A 20,944-nucleotide genomic window follows, 5' to 3' on the forward strand; every position below is an offset into this window, starting at 1 on the left:
ATGCACACAGAGCAAAATTTGGACATCTCTCAGGGAACTAGCATGGGGTGGCCAGGTGCTGGGCAGCCTGCAGCCCCCTGTGTCCATCATGCTTGGTGCGGCTCTCATGCTAAGAAAGACTCATGCAAATAGGTGTCTTGATTATAAGAAATATTACAATCATTAAGCCCTTAATTCAGAAAACTTGGGCACATCCCAACTGTGTCTCCAAAAAGAATTCTCTGATTTCAGAAACTACTAAAAATATGCAACAACCACTTTCTGAATTGCAGACTCTTTTATAAGAGTTTTAAGAGTTTTATAATAGCTGGTGGGCAGTGGTTGACCCAAAACAAGACAGCACAGCCACTTAGGAGCAACGTGCTTCACCCAAGGTTATGCCACTGCAGAAAGTAGTGCCATACCATCAGTTGATATAAATGCATTATCATATATATCATTTTGATCTATCCATGTTGGGTAGCAACAAAACAGACAGCAGCAAACAGAGCATCACTGCAAGCTCAGCAGCCAAAGCAAAAAGTGGTCAACTGAAAGCACTCATTTTGCACAGCTAGATATCCCACTAGTGATTTTATCTGAAATAGCGACATTAACTGCTTCTGCAAAGAGGAGAAGGCTTGGCATTTTCCCATCTGCAAGCCATGACACTATGTCAAGGAAAAAAAAAATGTTAATTGCCCCTATTTTACTGGTCCCATTGCTTCCTGGAGAATCTTTGCACAGGCTTTCAATAACAGAGCCAAATTCCAGCCAGGCACATCCCTGAATGCATCAGAGGCTTAAAACAATTATTTTATAAAATTATACAGAGACACATACAAAAGTTAGGGAAGGCACAAAAAGTCCTATTAATTCTACTAGACAGACTATTATTATAAGGGGAAAAAAACCATGCTGCATTATTAATGATAAAGCAATATATAGAATAATTGAAGATTAAGTTTAGCTTGGTTTAAGCTTGGTTGTAGATTCATATGCAAATTAGGAAGCAAGTTGAGGCAGAACTTGTTATAACAGTTAAAAAAACTCAGATTGCATCAATTTACAAATTAAATAAAAACAAGACATAAAAAGAGCAAAGACAAATTAGAGCAAAACCTAAGAAATACCACAGAACATCGAGTAGTGATGCTTCCTGGGCATCAACAACTGCAGGTATTAAAAAAAAGACAGGAGGGGAAAACACAAGATTGCATCGAGTGAGGCGAAATAGCAACAACCTGTGTACCCTGAGAGTTTCAGATAAGGACTCGGCGTGTCTGCTGACCTGGTCTCTTGTGCATCACGGACATTTATCCTGCACAACTACCATGCTTGAGTCAGTCATATCCTTCCGAAAACTCATCCGCCCTCAGTTCAAAGATATCCTTGTCTGGCAGCAGTTCCTCCAATGAGCTATTACCTGAACTGGTTTGTTCCCATCTCTCCCAGGTTGTGGGATTCAACATGCAGCCTCTGGTCCTTACTGTGCCTTTCCCTGCAGGTCTAGAGAGTCCTTTCTGCTCATCCTGTCCCCCCTGGAAGGTACTTACACATCCAGGCACTTCTGAAACCTCTTGCTGACAAACTGAACAAAATTAGCTTTCTGAGCCTCAAACAGCAAGTCTTCACAGTTGTTGTTTTTCTTTCTTTTTATTTTTTAAGTAAAAAAAAAATTGTTTGCCTACACTCTCTGCATTTTTCAATAGCCTGTACATATGGAGATGTTAGTGCAACACCAGAATAGCATGGAGTATGTTCACCCCACTCTTGTGGTTGCCATATATGGAAGCAGAAAATGCAGCTTCATATTCCTGCCCTGTTTTCTTATTTACAATTTCAAGATCGAATTAGCCGCTTTTAACACAGGGTTGGAACAGGGAGATCATGATTTCTTTGCCCACTACATCCCCCTCACCCCCAACCCTTTTCAGATCCTTCAGGATGCGCTCCAGTCTTTTTGTTCCTAGGAAAATTGCTCTTCATCACTGCTCGCTACTCATCCTTATCTACCATCTTGCTAGTGGTGAGCAGATTGTACCAAGGTGTCAGCGATGATCACAAAGCCCAACACCATGCATGGAAAGTAACACAAAAGAAGGAATAATATGAGACAGAGCAGACGGATTTCATATTTTGGTATTAAAAATGAATACATTGTTAACTCTGCAGTAATTCTTTTCTCATTTTTCTCAACTTTTCTCAGAAAGCCAACTTTTTAGTGTTGCTTTTTACTTCTGGGATTGCTGAAAGATTTTTGCTGATTCTTTTTTCTTTTTTGCTGAGAGTGGGAGAAAAGACAGGTGATAATATACGATAATCTCCCTCCATGGCAGAACGTTTGAGCATCTGCATCTGAAGCTGTTTTGACATACACACCTTGTGCTTTTTCTGGAAGCTTTACAATATATGAAATACCATAATTATAAAATAACACACACACACCCCTAGCCTTTATTTTTCCAGAGAGAGAATAAATTTGTAAGTTTAGCAGCTGTGAAACATGTCATACCACATACCAACAGACCAGAAAACTAAACGTGGCAATTTGTCCACAGTATTCATGCAAAATGACTCAGCCCCGGCCTCAATAACCTGCAACAGACCACATAGGAGTTCAGTCTTGAATCATCAGTTCACTATCAACCATCTTCGAGTTTGCCAACAGTGGTGTCTATCGGCTCTGATTTTAGCAATATATTTATCTGCCAGAACTTGGACTGCGACCCAACTCATTGCACAGCTGCCATCAAACATGGATGAGATCTAATTATCTGGCAGAATTTCAATTATTAAAATGAAAAAGGTTCCCTATTCTGTTTACCAATTCCTGTAGACAGCCATTATCTTTTTAAAGGAAAGCTTTTTAATAAGAAAGATTTCTTAGTGGTTTGTGACATTACTAAATATAGAAGGAGGCAAAAGCTAGTTTATATCCTACAAAAAACCCATGCCAGGTGGCTGTTACATTGGCCATCAACCACAACCTTGTCTCAAAACAGCTAAAATGACGGTCCAGCTGCATTTCTAAGGAAAAACTACTAGTCCTTGAGGAACTTCAGTCTCAGACATTTGCACAGGTCAACTCAGTAGAACATCTGTCGTATTAGTGAAGTCCCAGCTCATATTGTTAACTATTATGCATAAATATGCACAGTAAACTTGCTTTTTGGCCTGAACATCTGAAAATGAAAAACAAAGTCATAAATAGGGCAGTATCCGCAACCAGTTTCTCACAGTCTGCCCAGAGGTCAGCAGCTTTCAGCTGTCTCAGACTGGCAGCGGCATTAGGGACAGCCAGTCTGGTAGCCTCGGCTACCTCCACTGTAGCCTGGTCTGCGCAACACTGCTGAGATGATAAAATGAAGGTGAATAAGTTGGTCAGAGCTGGCACTGCCTTAGAAGGGGGAACATGAACAGCCAGTGGCATAAAAGCTTCCCTGGATCAATCCCTCTGGAGTATCAGACAACACATCAATACTTACAAGGTTCTCTATGTCTGCGCGGGCCAAGACGTATGTGCGCACGTTGCTGTTCTGATGCAGAAGCATGTACAAAAGAAGAGTCGCTTGATCTGATTTCTGCTGCTCACACAAAGCTGTGTATAGGCTGTTAAAATTAATCTGGAAAGCATGTGGGTTTGATGAAGAAAATGTCGTGTTATCTGAAATAAAGAAACCAAAACTCATATTTAACAAAAAATATTTACTTACATGCTTGTTTTATTAAATCTCTGGGTGAAATATTTTCTACAACCACAGTAAGAAAGGGGAGGGGGGATGGGGGGAAACATATCACTTGAGACTACTGTCACCAAATGGCCATAAAACCTCAGAGAGCTTCAGTGGTGTCCGAAAGCTGAGGCTGTTCTACATGAGAGCTGGTGAGACACCTGCATTTGCACAAGACAGCCCTTTTCTAAAATAAAAGTGCTCTGATCTTCTAGATAGTGCTTACTATTAAAAAAAGAAAGCAATCCCACGGGCTGCTGCAAAAGCAGCAGTTACAGAACCTTCACTGATGAATGGGCTTTGCAACCCTGAAACTAAAACTTCCCAGTTTTCACCTGCATTGAGCTGGACTCTCTCCTCCGGACTAGTCTGCATGAAGGGCTGAAGCACGTGTTTCACTGCAAGGAAACTGAGAGGCCTGAACTAGAAGTGTTGCATGACTGTTAAACATGCAGGATATTTCTTTAATGGTGTAATTAAATATGATTTAAAACGCCATGTCACAAAGTCTAATGACACTCCAAGTAGCAGTAGGTTGTTCACACATACAATATAAGCTGTGGCAGAGCTAGAAGTGAAATAAAACAGAAGAGATTTCTGTTCCCATAACCTTCTCACAACAGCATGCAGTTATCCTTTCTGAGAATGCAAACAAGCTAAGCACGTGGAAAAATAGCAATTTCATGGCAAAAGAGTATGCTGGGGACAGCAACAGTTTGGGTGCTCAAGTATGCTATTGTCTGGACTTAAAAATTACTTTATTGCTATAAATAAGGTGCCCAAAGTTGAAGAATTTAACTAAAATCCCTTAGACCCTACACACTATGGATTTCTGAATTCTTTCCTTTCTTTAAGGAGAAAAAACAAGTGCATGAACTGAGGAAAGTTCTGCTGTAGAAAATAGCATGGCAGAAGTACCTTTTGCACAGTAATTTTTAGACAGAGGGAATTTTAAGGGAGAAAAGCCTCCAAAAATGAAGAAAAAGAACAAAGTACTCAAATTTAAAAACTTGCTATTTTACAGGACTTCCAACTTGTAGTACAAGAACAGGCATGCTAGGCAGCAATATTGCATTTGAGTCTTCCCTTTCCCAAAGCTTCAAGGACGTTGCAGATTTTAGCCTGCATCTCCACGGAAAATCGTGGGAGCATCTACACCAGTCAGGTGTCTGGGGACAGGAACTGGGAGCCAACACAAATTGCACTGCTCCATGGTTTCCTACCAAGCTTTTCTATTCCTCTGGATAAACCTCTGTACTGGTAGAAGTATAGAAATTTCACCCTCTGAAATATGTGCTGGCCACTTTTCCCCTTCTTTTCTGTGGATGTTGCTAGCAGAGTTTCTAAAGAGCTATCGACTGCTCAGGACAGTTATCAGATAGGGATGCTCGTGGCAATTGCCAATTACTTTGAACACCTCCAACTTTTTTGGGGAGGAAAGAACACTGGGTTTGGAAGGGCTGTAGGAACCCAAGGAGAGCCACAGCTCCTGGCGGGTTTCTGGGAGCCGGCTCGTGCAGTGACTGCTCCAGAGACGGTCTCCTGGCCTCTGCACAGGACAGCCATGGAAAAAAGCTGGACTCAGCAGGAAACACGGATGCGAAACGTCCTCCTTCCTGCAGGAGCTCCCAGCTCAGCAAGAGGCAGGAGAGCCGGCTCTGCATGGAGGCAGGATGCATCTGGCAGCAGCTCCCCGCTCTGCAAGGCCGACGCAGCAGCGCTGGGAACGCTGCCTCTCCCGCATGCTCCCTACCAAAAGGCAACTGAAAGGCAGATCCCTTGGGCCTTTTCCCTGAATTACCGTTTCTTCTCCTCTCCTCCAAACCCTGGTCATCATTATAGACCGGCTGCTAGAAAACACTCATCCTTCACGTGAATGTTCTTCTTTCCCAGATAAAATTGACGTAGACAATAAAATCAGATCAGTGCTTTATTAAGGATGCTGATGCCACCAATCATTAGCTGAGGAGAGTCCACTGACCTTCAAGCTCCTCTTAAGTGAATTTATATACTACATCATTTGCATTTATAGTACTATCTATTTTATTAGAGAAGATTTTAAAAAACAGGAAGCTCTTTTCTAAACGTTATTAAAAAAGCTTATAGAATGCAGTAACAGCAATAAAACCTGTATGATTGTACAGAATATTAAAGCAACCAAAAGAAAAGTTAAAATATTCTTGAGCAGGTAGGAAAAAAGGATAACTATCATGAATTTTATTAGCTCTGTCTCCATTAAATTATATAATTTACTTTTTAAAAGCCAGTTTTCCTATTATTATACTATAGATTATTATGACTGCAACCAGCCTCTCTTTTCTACACCATTCTCTTTCTTCCAGATTCGCAGAAAGTTCACAGGAATCAAATTTAAGCTCAGGTATATGAATATTGCTAGTGGAAACAAGTTTCTGCCTGCTTAATAATAAGTGACTCTATAAATATACACATTTAGGAAAAATACAGGTTTGCAAGCTATTTTGACTAGAATTGACTTATTTGACTAGAATAGGCTTTTAAATTTTTATAATGATTCACGCATAATAGTTTTTAATGAAGCATTACTAGTTATCTACTAGTAGTCTTGGTCAACTAGAATACTATTTATTAAACAAAGTTATAAAGTAAGTTATTCATACAAGTTATCAGCTGATTAAAAAAATTGTATCAAAATCTTCATCTCAATTGCCCCAAAAAAGCTTTGATAGATGAAAAGGCCACGTTAGGATGTGAATAAGCTCAGCCTGCTCAATACTTACAGTAAAAGTGTTTACAGTAAAATTAACCAAATTCTCCTCACATTTCCAATACAAGAAAGGACACGTCAGCTACATTGACTCAGCTGACAATTTCATTGCTTATTTAAACTCTTAACTCAGTGCTTGCTAACCAGAATTTCCCCAAGTCCTATCAAGTTCCAGGGGACCTCTGCAGACTTTCAGATAGCTGACTTGTTGCCATATCTCCCATTTTTATTTATATCTTACAAAATTACGAAGCTTTCTAAAGTTTATCCATCCAGAAGGAAGGTATCTTGTTCTCCCTCCACCCCTTTGAGTAAATTCCAGCAGCTGAGAAACTCCACCACAAAATTTCCAGAATGAAGAATTATTATTACACCTAACTGGGCTTGCTGGAGAGAAAATAAGTTTTAAAAAGAAAATATCTAAACATCCACAACACCACAGCGCCTCACTTTCATCAGTGTATGCTTAAAAGCAAGAGCAAATACAAACCTTGCGTGTTCTTGAAGGACATAATAGCTTGTCTGTAGGGATTCGGTGTATCCGGTGCGTCGGTGAGGTTGGCCAAGACGAGCAGAAGCAGGAGACTCTGATTAGCTAGAGGGGAGCACCGCTCCAGCTGTGGTGTTGCTTTGCTGAACACCGTCCACAGGCCAGCTAGAGAAAAAGAGGCAAAAAAGCATAATCCTCTTAGAAATATTATGCATGTTCACATTTTAACGAATAAAGCTCCATCAGAGATGGAGATGCCATCTGACACACAAGTATGTAGGAGATAGAAGAACAACTCAATCTGTGCAACAAGATGATGAGCCTGCCTACTGGAATGCACAAAATGAAAATTTCAGGAGTAGCACAGTAGTGAGCACAGCCAGATGGGAACTGAGAGATTACTGAAAATCCAAGAAAGTTAATAAGAAGATATGAAAATGAAATAAGAAGTGAAACGAAGCACATATTGATAGGGAGAAGCTTAAACAACAAAATAGGTGACAAACCAGTTCTAGAATTCAGGAAGGGACCCTGGTAATGCTAATATACCAAGATAGAAAAAGCAGCTTGCACACTGCTCTCTTAATTATCCAAACTTGGTCCATATTCCACCATTTTTCTTACGCATTCTAAGTTCAATAACCTCATTATATTTTAGGCAGAGAACAGTAACAAATACTAATACTGCTTAAAGTTGAACACCCAGATTTAGAGTCCTGTAAAAGACATCACTGCCCATTATTTGTGGGCAGACAGCACAATACCAAATAACTAACTTCTTGGGGAGAAAAGAAAAAAAGAAAAAGGATTAGCAGCAATTTAAATTCAAGCTTTATGCTATTAGTCAGGCTAGCCTTTTGATTTTATGTTCAGACAGAAGATGAAACAACCTGCAGCAGCACAATACTTAACTTGCACTGTTCTGAAACTCCTTGTTAATAGGCAGCATATAGGTATGGAAGCACAAAGTGTTTGCAATAATCTAAAGTTAAAAATCTAATTAAAAAGAAATAAAAGCTTGAGTACACAAATCACTAGTGATGCTGCTAGAAGCCAGTCAGCCTGACTGATTTCTCTTGACAAATTGCCACTTTACTTTTCTTACAACTGCCTCTAAAATACTTATATAAGAAAACATAAAAATGTAATTCATTTTACATACCCAAAAATTTAAGCAGAAAAACAAAACTTCACAAAGAACTAGTGATCCCACATCAACTCTTTGTGATTCACTCACAAGCTACATTAAGGTTGCATGCTAGGATATATCTACCCCCTTTACCTAGGTGCCCATATAAGATGTGTGCACGGCTCCTGAAGACTGCTTGCTAAAACTAATTATCCTGCTCAAACTGTGGAGTTTGGGTCCAAAACATAAGCCGAGTAATTTTCCAATGTAATACATACAGCATTAAAAAATTAACTCCAACATGATAATGCTGCATTTGAAATTCCTGTTTTTAATTACAGCCCTGCTAGCAAAGCAGCCTGACTAGCTCCATGCCCTATTATAGAGGGATGGGGGAACAGGATGGGGAGGAGGCAGCGTTGGAGGACGAAGGCTCCCCTCACTCCTCTCCATCAGACCCCTTTCCTTGCCACCACTCTCGATGCCACATTACACTGGGGAAAACATGAGGCACCAGAACCAAAGCAAATTCAGCATTACTGAGGAGAAAGCATAAGGGGGAAGAGTAAAATGTATCCGTTTTGGTGGGACATGACAGCTTCAGTGTCACTGGGGCTCTGCCCTTACCTTAACTTCCTACCAAAAATCTCATTTTACACTAAGAATCCTTTATGGCCCTGGTTTTGATCCATTGGTCCACATATCAGAACAGTTAGGATGTAGATAATGAGTTATCTAGAAATGTAACACACAAAGAAATCCTAATAATAATAATAACAAAGTAAAAAAATAAAAAAGTGAAAAAAACTTTTTAAAATCATTATTTGTTACTATAAATTAAGCACATTTCTTCTCTTAAAGGAAAAGCTCAATGCAGTTCTCAGCCATGCCAGCATTTTTGGTTTTCCATCGTTCCATCCTGCCAGGATTGGCATCTGCCATGACTATACCTTTCCTCAGTACTTGGGAAAAGATGGATAAAGCCAAATCCTCACCAGTAAGTTGAATCTTCCACCAGGGAGAATGAGGTAATAATGTTCACGGGGAACCCAGGCACTGATCCATTACCCATACGGCCTCTGTCTCCGTTGGCAAGCTGCTTTCTCCAGAAAAGCATCCCTACGCCAATACTTGTGCCACTTCCAAACTGCAATTTCAAATTAGGTGCTAAACACCAGTTGGTTCTCCCAGTGTTTCTCAAGTCAAGAGACATTTCTAAGGAAAATATCGCTCCTGATCATTAGCAACGATTGAAGCATCAAGAAGGCAAACGGCTTGGGAAGAGGGAGACGCAAGCAGCCAAGGCTGTGGCTGTGTGTCCTGCAGTCACAATATTTGAGGTATTGCATGATGCACTGTTGTTGTTTTAAATTTATGTAAATTTTGAAGTTATTATAAAGAGCATTTGAAATTAAAATATTAAGTTTCTTTTCAAGTGAAATGTAAAAATAAAGCTATGCTGCATAAGCCCTTCAGAGCTCTCTTCACCATATTCTTTTCAATAAAAAGCTACATTTAACAAACAAAAAAAAATAAGAACAGACACACAAAAATGGCCCCAAATCTCTCTTCCAACTCTGCTTCACTACAACCTTATAAACAAAAGAATAAAGGGAAGAAACCATCTTTTTAATATGTAAATCAATACACAGTCACAAGAAGTAATTGTACTGGTATTGGGTAGCACCATTGAAAGCACAGAATAAAATTATTTTGCATACTTTTACATACATACATCTACACTCACGCATATATATAGTGCTCATATTTCTCTCATGTTTAAATTGCACTCTTAAGCTTCATCTACTCTTATTCTCCTATCATTTTAGCGAAATCCCAAATGAAATACAGATTGTAAGAGTTTTCCTAATGCTTTATCTCTGTGAGGCTCTAAGGACAAGCTACAACTCCCAAACCGTCGCTAATCCCTCCTTTCTGTGTTTCAGACACTATCCAGGTTTTCGATGAAGTGGTTACAATAGCCTCAACAACCCAACAAGATCAGCCCTTTGGGGGCTTTTTACAGCTCCTGAAATCCTTGCATAATTATTTCAATTGCTGTCTTTACAGATCACCGATAAGTGCCACCACACAAACTCAAGCAGCGTTTCCAGATGGCTCCTACTGTAATAAAGGGAAAGCTCAACGTAAAACTGAGGTACCTTTATTGCAGGGCAGAATTAGAGGTCTTTTATAAGAGGGCTGGAAATACTGTTCGTGGACATGAAGACAAACACAGGATTTTGATCTAAGCTGCCAGACTGTGGAACAATGCTTAAGGAGTGAAACGAAAATTATGACACCATCCCCCCCCCTAAAAAAGGGCTTTCTTGCACTAGTTTACTATTTAATATAAACAAAATGCTACAAAAAAAATCTCAGTCTAATCATCTGATCTCTGCTACACACTATCAAGAAGATACAAATGAGTGTTGGCCTCGTGTCTACCTGGGAAACAGTTCAAATAAATACACTTATTTATACTTTTCCTGTGATTAAATAATTTTAGCCGCTTCAAAGAAGTTGAAAACTGAAAGACAGGTAGAAGGAGAACAGAGACTGCTTTTAAATTAACTCAGTACGAAGCATTTCTGTATATAGCCAGTCTACCATCAAGCACTGAATACCCCTGATTTTAAAAGTTAGCATATCGGTGAACTCCCAGGGGTGCAGGACTTGTGTGATATTTGTGGAATGGGCTGTAATTCTTTCACAAGAGGCATCTTCCTGGTTTTCCAACCTTTAGTGGACGTGCCACTAAGACAAGGCCTCTGAGCCCTCTTCCTGGAAGAGCCTTCAGTTAACATCAGCTTCCTCTGTGCTACTTATTTCAAATTATCTAACTGGGAAAAGGATTTCCTTATTCTATAGCTGTTGCAAAACTGTAGCCATACTCCAACTTCTACCATGGTGGTTCAGATTCATAAATAAACGCCATGAAGTCTTCCCTTGGACAGTCGACCCTTCCTTAAGTTTTAGTACAGAGTTATATTTCAATTCATGCTGGCACAACCTTTGCATGGGTGCTCATTTCTCTCATTGCTGGAGCAGATCCATTTCTCCTCCATTCCCCTACAGACACACACACACCCCCCAATTCCTAATCATATATCGTTATCATCCTGGCACTGGATTTTATTGCTTTGGAAATTATTTTGCTCGGTGCCAACTTTGAGCCATAAATACTTCTCTAGAGAGATCTCAGGAGCAGCCCTATATGCTCCAGATTTATGTGGCAGCTACTTTTGAGATTGAAAAGAAAGAGTTTTGGTAGAGGTGAAACTTCAAAAAAAGAAAAACACTTATTGGTCTTTTACTTTCATTTTGCCATTTTGAAATAGCAATCGTCCTACCTTGCTGAAAAATGGAAAGAATAAAAAATAAGTAGACAAGGCTTAGGCTTGAGCAGTAAGTGAAAAAAAATATTAAAAGAAATCCATCAGACAAAAATCCAACAACAGAAACAGCAACCAAACAGAACAAACTAGATTTCAGCCTATATTTCTACTCAAATCAACTTCTAGCTCCACACCTCATTTTCCCAACTTATAAAGCTTTGAGCATACCAATGACTGCTTAATGTCCCAAGGATACTTAACATTGCAGAAAATATGGATTATGAAGAACTAAAGCAAAAGTGATTCTTCACAGCATCTAGCTGATACTATCATGGTGTTCCTCCATCAAAACCAGCAAACAACATATTATTAAAAATTGGTATTTTATTCTTATTATGCCCAAGCAACAGCTCTGGGAACTCGAGTTTTGTTCTTTTATACTATGATTATTTAATGCTTACTGCATGTGCCACATTTCTTAAGTCAGTTCAATGGTTCTCACATTCTGGTCTGATGAATGCTTTCTGGTGGCCCACAGAGAGCTGGCAGTGCACGTTGTGCTGGGTCTTGGCCTTGTTTCCAGCTGCTACATTGTGTTAGAAGAAAGCTAAAAATACATAAATACTTTCCTGCTATTGCTTTTCCATGTAAGCAATTTCTCGAATTGCCACAGGGATGTTATGTGATAATGAATGGGAGAGGAAAAAGTGGCCATGGAATCACAAATGAAATGGGATAGGTAGGATTAGCAAGGCAACTCCTGCACCAAGGTGACACTCACTAACTTATAAGTCAAAGTCATTTTATTACTTTATAAGCACTCCCTTAAGCTTCTTGGGAACTTAAAATGGATATTTGTGAGGAACACCAAGTATATTCGCTTAAATGACTACAAGACACCAACTACATTAAATTTAGAAAAGACCTGTTGCAAGTTTTTGAAACATTCAGAAAGAAACCAGCAAAACTGGAACAGCCAAAACATGGATTTTTTTTAATGGTTAATGAATTTGTATGTTAAGTATTCCAGCATCCCACTATATCAAACCCACAAGGAGCATTAACTTTTTGATATATACATAAGCTACAGCAATGAATCCCATCACTGAAATAAGGAAAACAAAAGCAACCCAATAAAAGTTCAGACTATTTAGGTCTAAACTGAAAGTTTGGAACTAAAGAGTTTTTAGGTAGGAAAGCCAAAGTATAATTTGCTTTAAACCATTATTTACTTAAAAGTAAAAACAGCTGTCCTAAATATTGTAAAATAACTTTTTGTGTGACACCGGCTGACGCAAGTTTTTGTAAATAACAGATTTTGGAAACCTAGCATTATACCTGACATGGCAATACAAACAACAGCAGCAGTTGTGTGTTTTCAGCAGTATTTTTCATGCTCCCCATTGTCTGGCATTAGCCTAACAGAATTAACCAAATTTGCAACGTAGAAGGAAAGACATTTTCAAGCTAACTATGAATGAACAGTTTCTAGGTGACACACAGTCTAGCAAAACAAAATCACATTTCAAATACGGGTAGACTAGCTTCTTTTCAAGTCATCAGCAGATGACAACAAGAATTCCTGGGTGGGAGATGCTTGATTTTTTAGGAAAGCATGTGCGGTGCTGCAAGCACGCTGAGACAACAGCCAAGTTGCAGGCCCCCTTCACCCCATTATGGTTTGGGGTACAGCAACAGTGGAAGGTCACAGTGAATACACGATTGGTGGAAATAACACAGCGATCCAGGATCCAAATCCCACCAAGTTATCACTTAGCCCAAGGTCCAAAGCCCTGTGTAAGGCTAAAGTCGCTTGTGTCTCTACCTTTTAAGCAGGAAAAAGACCATGGCAAGTGGTGTGAAATTCCTAAACACGACCTAAAAATGTGCCCCTACTGCTATGGAAAGATTAAATAAAAAGACATTGCATTTTTAAAATAAACTTTCCTTTGGGAAAAGTGTTCCATAATCTAAACCTCAACGTTAAGATTTTTTTCCTAATATTCAGCCTACATTTTTACTTTGTTCAATTGCATCCATTTATTCCTATAAGTGGTTCTCTCCATGTAATACCATAAAACATTTCTTCCCCAGTTCGGTGTTTACACCCTTTTAAATAAAAGGTGCCGTCATCGGGCTCCTTTGTTGCCTGGTCAAATTATACATACAGATTTTTCTTTCATTTCTTCACAAGTCTTTTCCACTTTGCTTCCTGCAATTAATCCCGACACTTTGCATGACCTCTTCAACATCATCACAGTGAAAAGCTACAAATACTAAAGTGTGTAGATAAAATAAACAAGCATCTTCCTCATCTACCCCAAAATAGCATTTATTTCATTTCATCTATTTAGCCACCAGATCTCAGGGATCCCTTTTTGCAACATCTAAAACAAGATTTTAGATCTAAAGAAAAGGGATTTGAAGCTTGGTTATTGAGGTGTCAAAAGCTTTGATGGGAACCCTTTCTGGGTATATCAGGCCTTAAAAGTCCGATTATATCTCAAAAACTCTAAGGAAACATTTATAAACTAACTCAACACCTTTAAATTGTCCCAGTAAAGTTGTGTACATAACATTAGCATTTTGGGCGTGCTGCTCTTCTCTTAGCAACACCCCAGAAACACCTCGATACACTGTTGATATCTGGATCACTATTCTGAGCAGAGGACCTACCTGGGGATGGATACACAGAAGAATTAAGAAAATTACACACCAAATTCCTGGAAAAGCTACAAGGTTGTCAAATAAAACTGAAAATAATGCTAATAAACCATCAATTCCCTTCAAGCAACATATATTAAAAAGAACTATAGAAGCAGAATGACTTGCTTGAATGAGAACGGAAATCTTCGCACACTTTTGTTAGCTCCTCTGAACTAGAAGCTTAGCATCTTTTGAGCCCTATTTGCTTTTCAGCCATGATGGGCCCAGGGCAGAGAGCTGGGACATTACAGACGTTGCTTATGGCCCTGCCAACCTGCCCGGCCCTGTGCCTGAAACCACCTATTTCAACTCCTCTGCACACAAGCTGTGATTTCTGGGAGGAAACAATATTTCTGATACACATCTGAAGACTGTCTAGTGGGGGGAAAAAATAAAAGGGGGAAAAAAAAAAGCCAGAAATGTGATTGCATACACACACAAAAGTTTTACAGGATTATATAAGGGGACCATATCAAAACATTATGACTTTCTGAAACCTGGAAAATTAAATGCAGGTTAGAAAAGGAGAGGAAGAGCAGAGAGAGGCAAACATGAGAAATGTGGGAAACTGCAGCCTACTTGGGATTGGAATCCATTTGACAACAACTGTCTGACTCAATCAGCTATCAGCATAGAGCAGCAAACCTCAAGCCAACAAGAAAGTTGCATTGTGAGAAATTTAAGAGGTTTTTTTGTTTTGTTTCCTTTCTAACTGGAAACTGGGCCCTTGCACAATGCACTGTCCTGGTACCGTGATGCTGCAGTGGTTTGGACAGAGGGAGAAGGAGCATTGTGAAAGTACGTAATTGCCCTGACAAACCAGTAATATTTTTTGCCAACATAATCGGACAAAATTGGGCACAGAAACTAACATGGAAACATGCTCAAAAGTTGTCCTGGCAAGATGATAGCAGCACTGGTTTTGACAAGAGAACGATCGTGCTAGTCCACTGAAGAGCAGTGCCAGGAGCAAACCTCTGCCTCAGAGAAACCAGACTAAGAGTGTGGAAAAGAGAGAGAAGTTCTAAGAGTTTAGACGAAAGGAAAAAAATATATTTCTTCAGAGTTTAATCTCAGAGGATGAGTCAGGCTGGAAGGGAGCTTGGAAGGACCCTAGACCATCCGCCTGCCCCAAGCTATGGGGTGGCACCAGGAGTTCTTCCCAGGTGGCTCTTGAAAGCCTCCAAGGATGGAGATGGCAACTGTCCCCACAGTCCCTGCACATAAATATTTAAAGAAATAGGATATTTCCATAAAATTCTAGAATTTCTTTTCAAATAGATTCTTCATTTAGAAAAAAAAAGGCCTTCTTGCAATCTTACACATGCTTTTAGAAAGGAATTAAATTTTCAGACAGAAAAATTGGACATAGTGACACGTATGTTCATGAACTATATAATAGTTAAGATTAATTAACTTACAGTCTAATTGATCAAGGTGAATTTATGATACAAGCACAGATAGAAGCAGCTTGAATATTTTGACAAAGATGGTAATGAAATTTTAAAAAAAAGTTCTTAGAAAAAAATCCACAATGATCACCCTTACACTCCCCTATACCATAACATCTATGCAGCTATGACAAAAATAGACAGAAAAGCAGTGTATTCAGAGTAGCAAATCTTGTATGTTTGGAAATGTCACAATGTTAAGGCAATGTTTTCAATTTAACAGAAGTCCAGAAGATGAAAAGTTAGAAGTCCCTCAAAGGGCTGGTGCTCAAAAGTGTTCCATGCTCCAGATAGGGTTTATTTTCAGGAGAGCCTCTCTCCCATTTCTGCCCTACGGGAGAGGTCTGAGGCTTTCAAGCAGCGAGCCTGAGAGAACATAGAGCCCCATAAGAAACAACTGGAGCCGCTGACTGCCAGGCATTTCTGGGAGCCTGGCTGCTATTTATTGAAGAGTTGCAGCCAAAAGTATTAAAATAGCTCCTAGCATATTGCAGAATAGTCTGGATTTATCCTCATAACCTTGTCCTCAAATTATGCTTGGTATAATGTGCACTCACAGAATTGCAAGTATTTGATAGCAAACATTCCTGCACACCTTGACTAATCTCCCTTGCAGAGACAGAGGGGACCTTTTAAAGGTCACTTAGCAGAGAGGTTTGATCGAGTCGAGGACAGGGCTGCCAGCGTGAATCCACATGCTCCTCTTATCAAAATGGCCAAATATTACATTAGTTTCTAGGTTTTCTATCTCTTTTCACATATGCCTGTAATATATGCATATAAACACATGTACATAAAATGTTTTTATAATTATGTTGAATACATATTTTTATATTTGTGCAAAAGCATAATTATGAAGTATTTCTATTTATAAACACAAAATTGCAATACATGTATAAGGGAAACCTTTTGAAGGATGAATTTTGGAGAAGTCTATGAACAGAAGTTACTATAACAGAAGTTACTTCTAATCACTGATATTTCAGGATTTCTGAAAAAAAAAAAAAAACGGAAAAAGGAGAAGCTGCCATTGAAACCAGTGAGTACAAAATATTACTTTTTTAACCATTAGACCTAGGAGATGTTACTGAAATGAGCAGTAAGGACGGCACTTCCCATTCTGCTCCTACTGCAGGGCTCACTTCCATCATGAGCCAAAAGATACATAACAGCAGCTCCTATGGAAGAAAAAAAAAATTTAGGAATCTGCAAAAGTTAAGGCTGCTCACAATGTACTTGAGCTTGTGCATATGATACAAATATTTAAATCACAGGCATCTATGTTTTCTATGCCCTAGACTATCCTACCATGCATGAAAGCACTCAAGTTCTCTATCTGGTCACCAATCACACACGCCTTATTTCCTGGAGACCAATATGATTTATAAGTAGTAATAATCATGGTATCAGATGCTAATTATTGCTTTTGAAGTAGAAGAACATCAAAAAACTCCATCCTTACATACGAGGGAAAGGGGGAAGGAGAAATTCAGACTGCCCATTGGCAGAACTGCTCTGTAATTGTACTAGACAAAGGCACCTAACAGATGTTTTTTCTAGAGAAGTCAGGATTTTATAGCACTTCGCAAGCTTGAGGAACATACAGCGAGAGGCTCCCGAGAAGGTTTCCTTTTAAACTGACTTGCCCAGCATCCAAAAACACATAGAAGAGACGAGGGAAAACGCACCGTTGCCAGGCTCAGGCACCTAAAATGAGGTTTCTATCTTCCCAATTGCTGTTCTTCGTCAACTGCACGCAAACATGCAGTGGAGGAGGCAAAGTCCAAATGCCCTTATGCGTTTTTCTGCATAACGTATGCAGAGGGCAAACTACAGGACCTTGCGACATAGACAAATTTAGCAAACTGCAATGGGGTTTGTGAGCGACTCAGCCCCGTGTTCACAGTGTAGCCCCCTCTGCCTCCCTCCAAATCCCGAGAGCCCGTTCCAAGGCATGAAGGCTTTAAAACAGTCCAAAAAAACAGATGTAAGAATTCAGCTTTGGTAAAATAACATTTTTCCCTAATCTCATTCTCAGCAACAGAAGAGCTGGTTTTAATTAAAGCAGTTCCAAAAGGAGGAAAAAAAAAAAAAAGGGGGGGGGGGGGCGGGGGGGGGGGAATCAGCCCAAGGAAGGCGCTCAGCATGAAGAGTTTCATCACAACCCACAGACGTTTGGAAAAATTACGAGCAACTGAAAATTGGATTTCACTGCAGAAAGTGCTATGCAGCCTCATCTACATGCATACGAAAACTTTATTAAAGGGGTGTTTTTAATGAGAAACCTCTCGGCTACAAACCGCGCCGCCGCCGCCCCGTCCTCCTCCGCGATGCGCGGCAGGCGAGAGGCGCGGGCATCTCCTCTGCCGGGCAAGCTCAGTCGGCAGCCTCTGGACTGCGAGGCCCAGCCAACTCGGGCGAATCGCCAGAGCCCCGGCGCGGCAAAGCTCCTTCAGTCCCTTCTGGCCACCCTGTCCGGTCTGCGCGGCCGGGCTGAGGAGGGGGGCGGCGGCATCAGCATCAGCGAGGTGGGCGGCTCCCCCGTCTCTCCCTCCCTCCCTCCAGCTCCCAGGCAGGACCAGCAAGCCAGCACCAGTGGGAAGCGCGCGCACCATCATGTCAAAAAAAAGACGAATTGACTCCGAGTGCAGGGTAATTACCTTAATTACCTTATTACAGGGGTTCTTCAACACTACTGGCAATACACTCCCTTGCAAGGCAAAAATGGGTATTGATTGCATATGTCTGAAACTCCACTTAACAAAAACTGCTATTAGCAACATTAGACATGTATATATTACATATATACACCTTATAATGTGAAGCTGTTTTAGTTGAGCAGGACTCTTACACAAGTTATCACATGCAAAAAGCCATATATTTCATTAACCTTGAAGTGAAGCCTAGAAATATAATGATGAGGATAGAGAAGGGGAGAGTAGAAATTTATTCCTCATTCGAATGTCAATTCATCATATAATTTTAGTCAAACAGCAAGCATTTTATTTCCTCATTTGTAAAAATAAGAAATTTTGACTTAATAAAAGTGTTTACTTATATATGTCCTTGGACTGAATATGCCCTGTTTGACCTCGTTAAATCACTGAACATTAATCATCTTTTTTGAGAACCCACCTTAGCAAGCTCCTTCAGCACAAGAACAATTTCATTGGCTTTACCATAATTCAAGTTTCTCATTGAAGCCGGGAGCGAAATAATATTTCCAGAAACAATCCATAGGTATACAGAGTAGATCCTGAAATGTGGATCAAACTAGAATATCAGCAAGTAGTCAGCTGCCCAATTTTCTGAATGCATCAGGAAAAAACAATGTCAGACTAGTAGGAAAGAGGTATGAGATTGACTGTGCTACAGCTGCAGTGAAAAATTCAGTATTAAGGTAACGACCATCTAAGAAATATCTGATTTATTAAACATAGTCAGAATAGCTTATTCAGGGATGAAAACTTTCTGTGATAGGGCTCTGAGATAACTCCTAATAAAACTGAACAAAAAATAAAGACAGATCACACATGGACAGATATAGTCCAAGAACCCCAACAGCAGAGAACAGCAGTTCCATGAACTTAAAATATTGAGGTTCAATTCAGAACTCAATGAATTATGCAAATAAACCTGGCGCCAAGAGTGGTATTACACAAATAATTTTTTCCAGACATATTAAAATTTTACATATTATATCAATTTTGCATTTCTGTATTTTATTTATATATAATTATATTATGTATATGCTATATTAAATTTATATATAAATTGTGTAAGGTACTTATATTTACAAATGCATATAGAGTTATTAGACACAGTAATTATGAAACAACCAGCTGTCAATTGCTGTGATGCCTAGAAACATCTCCCAATCTTAACAGATTCGACCTAGATTTTCTCCCTCCAGCCAAGATTTTACCAAAAAGCTCCCATAATTTGACTTTTCTTTCTCTTTCAAACAAGGAAAAATCATGACTTTCAGTCAAGGTCATGTTTTAATTTCCTTCTAGCAAACAAAAGCTCCACCAACTTCCCACATACACACCTATTTATATAAGTATTCCTAAAGTCTATTAACCATAAAATGTGCAGAGGATTACTCCAGTTCTGAAGAATCTCATCAAAATGCATTTGAATACTTTGGAAGTCATCATTGAATTGGTGCATATGCAAAAGATTAAGAAATATGTAAGAAAATAGTTTTAGAGGTCTCTAAAAGAATAGAAATGTATCTTCATTAAACTGTATAAGTGACAGACTATTAAAAAGCCGTTAAAATATTTTCCAAATCACGAAAGAAAATAGGTATATAAACTTTGGCAACTTGAATGTACCTCACAACAAGGCAGGCCAAAAAATAATTTAGGAACAGCTTGCTAGAGATGTAAAAATTAACAGTAGAAGCTTTATGAACAATCTTAAAACAGCTCCTCAGAGAGGCCAAAAGATGACTTAGGTGTCACTGCAGCACTCACAAAGGATCAGGCTATAGCACAAGAGCTAAATGAAGAATTTCCATCATTAGCAAGAAGCTTTGGGCGCTTTTCACACAGCAGGCTGAGGGGACAGTTCCCTGTCACCACTGATGACAGGTTGGTAGGTTCATTTTCCAATACATGGTGGCCACAGGATCACCAGATTTGATGCAGAAGTGGAAGGAGCAGTTGACAGTGTCCCTGCTCAGGCCTTACTGGGACAGTTCACCTTCAGTTGTGTTGCAGCTTGGAGCGGGTCAGGAATGCCAGACAACAACTTCATAAAAGCTGGAACTGACTTCGTTTATTAGCTTACATGCAGTACATTTATATGATTCTAACAGTTAGTGATGTAATTACACAGGCTCCTAATTGGTAGACAATGATCTAACTAAGACCCTTACAGCCCCCCTTACTTGTTTAGCTCATCCTTTTAGTTCAACAGCTCTTTTATTCCCTCTGACCTTGGTCTACTTCCTTATCTCCTAGTCAGCAGTCCCTTTGTTCTTTCACTGAAACCTGAAGGCTGGAATTGAGCAGGCCTGCTGGGCAGCCATGTCCGCGGCTCTCTAACCATTCCTCTACACAGTTGGATGAGGTTCAGTCCTCAAATGACATTCTTGTAGAAAACTTAGGGAAAAAAAAGCATCAGTTTGTAAAGGGCTTCTTTGGATGCAGGACATGACATTTCTGCTTCTTCACGGTAGGCAATGCACACTGGCAGCTGCACTCCTGTCCATACGGTGCTGCGCTGCTGGCCTTGGCTGCCAGGGCGTACGGCTGCCTTCTGCCCAGCCTGCCGTCCACTGAGACCCCAGGGCAGGTGGCAGAGCTGCCCCCAGCCAGGGTCCCATCTCTACCACTACAGTCATCATTTCCAGCCCAGCGGC

The 20,944-nt window shown here is 39.8% G+C and overlaps 1 protein-coding gene across 1 annotated transcript in view; it reads right to left on the minus strand.

The window, feature by feature from the left end:
• LOC104575070 (dymeclin) overlaps positions 1 to 20,944 on the minus strand; it is a 150,999-nt gene that overhangs the window by 74,144 nt on the left and 55,911 nt on the right. The window contains exons 8-9 of the mRNA XM_088537660.1: positions 6,950 to 7,114; positions 3,468 to 3,646 (exon numbers count right to left, since the gene is read on the minus strand). Coding sequence (XP_088393786.1) covers positions 3,468 to 3,646; positions 6,950 to 7,114 — 344 coding nt within the window. The remainder of the gene's footprint in view (positions 1 to 3,467; positions 3,647 to 6,949; positions 7,115 to 20,944) is intronic.

This window comes from Tinamus guttatus, unplaced genomic scaffold (assembly GCF_059628265.1).
Source record: "Tinamus guttatus ecotype Peru unplaced genomic scaffold, ASM5962826v1 Tinamus_guttatus_pri_ptg000837l, whole genome shotgun sequence".
Lineage (NCBI taxonomy): Eukaryota > Metazoa > Chordata > Aves > Tinamiformes > Tinamidae > Tinamus > Tinamus guttatus.